At 41.9% G+C, this 7,211-nt stretch overlaps 2 protein-coding genes across 3 annotated transcripts; both read left to right on the top strand.

Annotated features, from left to right (window-relative positions):
• The first annotated feature begins 5,238 nt into the window (after nucleotides 1-5,238).
• CG32726 (uncharacterized protein) lies at nucleotides 5,239-5,762 on the top strand. Of its 2 annotated transcripts, none has more exons than NM_167127.2 (2): nucleotides 5,239-5,303; nucleotides 5,370-5,762. In NM_167127.2, exons 1-2 carry the CDS (start codon nucleotides 5,256-5,258, stop codon nucleotides 5,502-5,504), a joined length of 183 nt encoding a protein of 60 aa, NP_727188.1. In that variant the 5' UTR covers nucleotides 5,239-5,255; the 3' UTR covers nucleotides 5,505-5,762. The 2 variants fall into 2 exon arrangements, with proteins under 2 accessions (NP_727188.1, NP_001284984.1); NM_001298055.1 differs by having other exon boundaries at nucleotides 5,370-5,621.
• A 377-nt stretch (nucleotides 5,763-6,139) lies between these two features.
• CG15036 (uncharacterized protein) lies at nucleotides 6,140-6,455 on the top strand. The gene has a single exon (NM_144273.2). The coding sequence runs from the start codon at nucleotides 6,170-6,172 to the stop codon at nucleotides 6,386-6,388; it is 219 nt and encodes a 72-aa protein (NP_652530.1). The 5' UTR covers nucleotides 6,140-6,169; the 3' UTR covers nucleotides 6,389-6,455.
• The last annotated feature ends 756 nt before the right edge of the window (nucleotides 6,456-7,211 follow it).

Here is a 7,211-nt window from a genome sequence, read left to right as displayed (position 1 = left end):
ATGATAGCATAAGTAGCTTCAATTTTTTTTATTTATTTTTTTACAGTGTGCTTTTCAAATATCTCATTCAAAGGACTTTCAAGTAGAGAGCATTATGCAAAGTGCTCGGCAAGTGAGAATGCTTTGTGGTAACCGGACAAGAGCTTTAAATAATCCCGTTTCCTCCATCCTATATATGTACATATAGCATATATGTATGTATGTACCACGAAACAGAGCAGAAATTTGCTATCACTCGATCGCAAAACAGTTTCGTGATTTTACCGAAACAACCGGCTGAAAACTAGAAACCACACACTCATGCGACGGAAAATCGGGGAATGGGATCGATTGCGTGTGTGAGCTAAGCAAACTGTCAATATTTGATGTATGTTAACACCCAGGAGCAGGAAAACAAGGAGTGCAGGATTCGGGAGGCAGGGGCCATGTGTCAACATGGATGGATGGATGGATGGATGGATGGATGGTTGCTTGGTTGGTTGGTTGGATGAATTTTGGCATATTTTTGCATGTGCACCATTTGGCAGCTGAATGCCAAAATGCCAGCCACAAACATGCGCGCCAGTGGAGCCGCAAAATTGAAGGGGGGGGGGGGGGGCAAATAAGGACTCCTCTCGATTCCGCAGCATCCCGAATCCTGCCAGACGTCTGTCATGTTGTCTGGCTGCCGCAGGAGGCCACATTTCACTGCTATTCAATATGTCAAAATCGTGTCGATAACGTTCAAACAAGCCAAAGTTAGTCGGAGGTCGAGGAGGTTAAAGGGTATTGGCCATAGGGTTAACAGGCAGAATGTGGCAGGCTGTCGATGCCGCCATTTGTGGCTGCAAAATGCGGTTGTCGCCTGCCAAAAAGGAAGCCAGCAGCCAGGACATTTGGTTCGATCCAAGGACACTGGCGCAGGGTGTGTGAAAATTAGCAGGCTTCAATTTGCTTTCCCCAAATATTCATGCAGCCGATCTGCCATCAACGCTATTGATTTAATAAACTTTTTAGTTTGCCATGTATATTGAACTTTGAACCACCACAGATCGAGCTTCGATTGAATAGTTGCCCAGCTAAATAGCACTTAAATACACTTCCCTCTTTAAAGTGTTGATTCTCTAAAAGCGATTGCCCTAAAAGCGGTACACCCCAATGGCACAGTCATCGTTTACGTTGCAGCCAAGAGGGGGAGACTTAATTAATCAATTTCAAATCAATTACCACAAATTTGTTACCAATATGCAAAGACATGAATCACGGGTATCCCAGACTTCCGGCAAGATAAGAACACATCTCTCAGACGCAGGCTAATGGGTTAAGAGTGGAGGTGGCTGTTGGGAGAGAAGGACTGCTGGTTTGGGCATAAACAAATCTTAGCTGTCAAAAGTGCTCAAAGCCATTGTGCTAATCTCAGAGTTTTGGGCTCTGGGCAGACAGAGAGGACAATGCGATTGCAATTGCAATTGCAATTGCAGCAGTGGAGAAACAACGACAACTCTAACGGCATTCAATAAATCACTAAACACTTGAATGACGCTGCCAATGCAACTTGCAACACATTGCACACAGGCAGAAGCAGCAACAGCAATAGCAACACCAACAACAGCACCAACACCAAATGCACAGCAGCAACATTGAAGGGGGGGGGGGGGGTTAAACGGAAACGGATGCCAGGATCCAAAAGGCAAGGCAGGCCTCATAATTCAAAATTGAAATTGCAACAATCAATTGCAACAACATGCAACAAATCGTTTGTAGCCTGGTAGCCTAATCACTGCACGTCCATTCAGGGGGACTTTGGGGCAACGAGGGGCTAGGCCGCCCACCCTTTGGCTGACATATAAATCTCAGTTGGAGTCGCAGTTGTGGCAAAGACGATGGCCAGAAATTGCAGAGAAAGTGCGGAAGGACATGTGCCACTGGTGGGTTAAGGCAAACGGGGGTTAAGCGGACAGCGGGTGGCAAAGTTCAATTGTTCGAGTCTGCAGGTCCTTTGCTGGTTTGGAACTTCGAGCCATGCAGAAGATGATGATGAAGGAGCTTCGCTTGGCTTAATTCCGTTCGGTTTGCTGATATCTCAAAGATGCCCTACACTCTGGACGAAAAAAGTGCCAAATTAATGACAACCCATAGGTTGTTACTTAGGTTTATGCAAAGTCTGAGGTACTGAGGTAACCTAACCAATTCGAATTGCCCAATTTATAGGTTGACATTTTTGGACATTTACATTTTAGAACCGAATTGTCACTTTGTTAGGCAGAAGTAAAATAAACTGAATTGTGACAACCGACGATGTCCTTTATTTTATTTAAATTATTTTTTACGCAACTAAAACACATATACCAATGCCCTCTACTTAGTCTCTTGTATGCAATTAGTACCGATTTACATGACAAAGTGCAAATAAGTGCTGCATTTAACCCAAGGGAATGAATGTGGAGAATGAGTGTGTCGCAGGTGCTTTCCCAATCAGCCGTAGGGTATAATTAGTCCTGCTCTCGGCTGCTAATCTGTGATTTTCCAAATTGTTTCACAAGTGTCATAAATCAATGAAATACCAATAAGTCGTCGTCGTTGTCGTTGTCCTGCTGCTCTTCCTGCTGTTTTGCTCCCTCTGCTGCTACTGCCGTTGCTGCTGCCGTTTGCAATTGTTCGAAAATGCAAATTTTGCAAAAGGATATGCCCATGCATAAATGCTGGGCTGCCGAAGGGGAAGGGGGGGGGGATGTGTTGGGTTCCAAGGGGCCAAAGAGGCTAAGAGGCTAAGGGGCTAACGGGCTAACGGGCTAAGGGGGCACACGGAAGGACTCTCAGGTCCTCCGGCAACGACAGCAGCCAGAAGCCAGACACGAAGCAAACATATTTCATGCAGTCTCAATTGGAATTCTAAATCAATCAGATTGAGACGACGCCGCCGTCTCCACTCAGCTAACAGCTAACCAGTTCAGTTCTGTGCCGTTGGGCACTGTTGTTACACAGCGGCAAAAGTTGGGTAACTTTCATTAATTAAAATATACACAATATTTCATTTGCGATTTCAATTGATCACAATAACTTGTTCTTAATATTATATTGAGCATACTAATTAATAATTTGATGAAGCATTCCCACATTGAAATTTTGAAACTTTTCGTTTCGCATAGTGTTCAAAATTCGTAGGACTCTGTGCATTAAGTAAGACACAAATCATAATCGTATGCGTGGTGGGAGCGGGGGAATTCCGGGCGAAGGAGTGGTTATATCTAGGTGCCAGCTGGGCAAGGATCTGTGGCCTCGGCGTCGTCCTCGTCCTCGTTTCCCGTCCTGTTAGGAAATGCAAAATTTCAAATATGAATTGAACTGATATATTAATGGCCACTTGAGTTGCACTCTCTTCAGATCCTGGGGACGTTTGTCAGCCAAAAGTAACTGCAGCTTCCTGGGGGAAATTTCGAAAATGCGGAAGGGATGATGAGGTGGCTGTTGCTGGTGGTATAACCTGCTCGGTGTTGGCATTTATAAATCAAAATTTTGGGCCAACAACCTGCAAACATACGCACACCGAAGGACATTCTGCATCCGTGTATCATTGTATCTGTGCTTGTGTAATTGCCAGGACCTGGACTGCATCCTGTTTTGGGGTGGGGGCTGGCGGATTGGGGATTGGGGATTGGGGTTTTGGGGTTCTGTTTTAAGGGGGTGCCACAATTGCAGCAACTTATCTCTCGCCTGCCCATATAAATAATGACAAGCACGACGACAAATAATAACCAAACGCACACAGGACATGCCGCAGGACAATAGGCCTGGGAGAAAAATAGGGTCGAGGTAAGGACGACTACTGTCTGTGAGTGAGTGTGCATAATATGAAAATTTATGTGCGGAAAGGATTGAAAATAAATTTATGAATTATATTGGTTAGAAAATTGCATCTACTCAAGGATATCCTTAATGTCTCCAGGATATGCATGTGTTCAGCTAGGCTTGCTCATTGTTTTTGGGGCTATCTGTTACATTCAACAATGTCCTGATTCAATTTATTGTTTGTTTGATTTGCATTCTGACCGGAGACACTCGCCAGATATGTGCCTGTATATCCCTCTATAGTCGTATATATAAAGTCCTGCGTCCTTTGTGCCATTTGATTAGCGATAACAGCTGCAATTTGCGCCGAAAGTGCTTTTCGAATTATCATTGACAAAAATAAGAATCCTAAAAAGTAACACACGCAGCCAAGGCTTATCGTAAAAATCCAATAAAAGTGGGCCACAGAATTCGGTTTGGGGACTTTTATGATTTTTTCCCCTGTTCCTGCTGACATTTGGTAGTTTATGACTGGATTTGGTTTCGATGCAGAGAGAACAAAAAATAATTCAGTTCAACACGTTTTAACTTTATGCGTACATAATAATAATAATAATAACATTAGTATCTGCTATTTGTATATCTTTTAAGCATTTTAAAAGGAATTTTAGTGTTTTGATATAAGATTTTATATTTGAGATTGCTTGCTTGCTATGTAGCAATGTTTTTTTTTTCAGTGTTGCAAATATGTCAAAGTTCAGTAACCGTATTCGATGGGGGATTTTGAGTAAGGTAAAAGGAACTGGTCATAAAACTTTCCCGACACGTTTATGCCTATCTGGGTTGTGGATCTGAAATCTCAATGCCAATCCAAATATATATCCACATTCTGTGGCAGTTCATCAAATGCTCGACGACAAGTCACGAGCGCTGCAATCTGGAGTGGCTTATGGCATTAGTTATTAGTTGGGGGGTGGTTGGTATATCTGCTTATACAGGAGGATACATTTCATTAGTCAGACATCACAGGCGCATTTTACAGAGACGTGTTTCACTAAGAGACCATGTGAATAAAATGAAAACGGTGTTTGGTACTTTTGGTAAAAAAAAAAAACAATCACCAAAGGCATAAATATTACATATCTCTAGTTTCTCGAAACTTTTAAAATCGCTCAATAAAATTCTATTCGCATTGGAATAAACATTGTTACCTCGACCTAGACCCAAAGAATTAGGTTCATTTGAACTGCAACCGATTCACAGTTGTATGATCGAAAATGAGAGAGCTCCAGTGCACATGATAATTGCAGACGAGTTGAAATAATGTTATTACAAAATCAACACCTCAATTAGATATTTAATGTGACACACCAATTACGCAAGCAATTACAAATATACTCTTAATATATTTGTTTGAAATCGGTTAAACAATTGGTGGCCCATAAAAGCGAGGTGTTCGAGGCCAATGTCAATCATTCCACATCAAGATGCGTTTCTGTCTACTGTTCCTTTTGGCCATGAGCTGCTGTCTGCTGGTAACTTAAATGCTCGATAACATTACAGATTGCGCATATTCGAAATATTCGTGCCCTTTATTCTAGCAATTCTCCGTGGCTGGAGTGAATTTGGTGCGCGGACTGGAGGCTGCCGGTCATCATCGCAACTTCACCGGCTCACCACCACCGCGTGGTGCTCCTCCACCACCTCGGACCACCACCGCCAGTTCTTCGGGTTAAATAAATTGAAAGCAAAACACGAGAAAACTGGCAAAATTTCCATTGACGGACGATTTAAATGAAACCTACCATTATGTAATCCTATAGCTTCAAAAAATATAGAAAAACCATTCCAGCAAAAAAAAAAAAAAAATAGTTCCAGTGTTTTAAACCACAGTTTTAGTAAATATTCGTTTTTATTTATTCGTAATTGGCAATATATCTATCTTATCTCGTTTTAAGATACTGAAATGAATTCATTGAAATATAAAATTCTACATTTTGCACAATTTGCATCATTTATTATCTAAAATCTCTTCGCTTTTGTGAGACTTTCATTATTGATATGTAACGTCTGAAACCATTTGGCCGGACTTCCCGCGCGGCGATTAAAATCGGCATTAATTTGACAAAAGTTCAACGACAAAAAAAAAATGAAATTAAAGCTATCTGATGTTGGAGAGAAAATACAGTATACATATATAGGCTGGGCCATACCCTACATGGCCCATGGTCAGAGGTGAGGCTGCAATTTGTGATCGTATTTGTTGATACAACATATCCAATTGTCCGTCGTCATTGTGGCCAATTGAATGGAGCTGCAAGAAAAGCGAACTATAAAAATGAATGGAAGCGCCGTTGAACACAATCAGTTGTTTGGGGGAATTCTCGGGCCGAGGATCACGATGAGGCAATCCATAAAGCACATATTCGCACTGTTGGTTGCCCTGGAGTGTTTAAGCCTTGGCGACACGGCGCCCATCGGTGAGCATCCGGATCATGCCGGATGTATACGGATAACGATCATCAAGCGACCATTGGCCACCACCACCACCACGACAACAACAACAACTACAACCACAACAACCACTACAACCAGAGCAACAACCACGGCCGCTGGTTAAAAAGGAATATTCTAAATTCAACACAAACAATTTGTAGAAATACACTTAGCTCCTCTGATCAACGCTTAAGAATAGTTTCCAAATCTTATAATCTATGGTTTAACAGTATATATCCAATTGGTTTCTTGAATACCATACTATTTTCGAAATTCTACCTTTATCGCAGGGTAATCTTCAATTTATTCTGTTGAAAACGTTGTAATGCCCATTCCTGCCACTTTTCAAATGGAAAAGGCATCCGAAATCATTGCATACTTTGCGGCAGACACTCGAAATGCAATTTCAGCCACGCCCACTCCCCAAGGTGATGTAAAATGGGCTAAAACGGCTGTGAAAGGCCACCGCACAATGCACAAACGAAGCTGCCGAATATAATTAAATATTTTATCGCATAAAAGTGCCAAAAATGAAACGACAACAAGAAAATAAGCAGCCGGCATGCGTTTTTCCATCTGGCTCCTCTGACCATTGTGCTTTGTGTACACTACAAAAAAAAATATAATATTCCGTATACTACAATTTCGAATCATAGTATTCAAATAAACTTAATTGGATAATTACTAACAGCAGCAAAAATAGTTTTAGCCTTTAGTTATTCAAGCTTTAGTGGTAGTACTTATGTCTTAAGTATTTCGATGGAGCATTTTTTTCAGTGCTTTTGGCTATATGTGTGGTGCACAGGTAGAGACCACCCCTTCGTTCCTCTGGACCTTCACTTGTAACCCCTTTTGGAGCTCTTCTAATTCTATAAGCTGACATTGTTTTGGCAGGGAAAAGATTGAGGGAAACTCGAAGGGGAAGGGGATTGTTGGAGGAACACATG

Source organism: Drosophila melanogaster, chromosome X (assembly GCF_000001215.4).
Source record: "Drosophila melanogaster chromosome X".
Classification (NCBI taxonomy): Eukaryota; Metazoa; Arthropoda; class Insecta; order Diptera; family Drosophilidae; genus Drosophila; species Drosophila melanogaster.
This window is presented reverse-complemented; position numbering and strand designations above follow the sequence as displayed.

Coding starts and splice junctions, on each gene's coding strand:
- CG32726 (NM_167127.2), top strand. CDS start 5,256: ATGCGTTTCTGTCTACTGTTCCTTTTGGCCATGAGCTGCTGTCTGCTG. Junction 5,304..5,369: donor CCATGAGCTGCTGTCTGCTG/GTAACTTAAATG, acceptor CCTTTATTCTAG/CAATTCTCCGTGGCTGGAGT.
- CG15036 (NM_144273.2), top strand. CDS start 6,170: ATGAGGCAATCCATAAAGCACATATTCGCACTGTTGGTTGCCCTGGAG.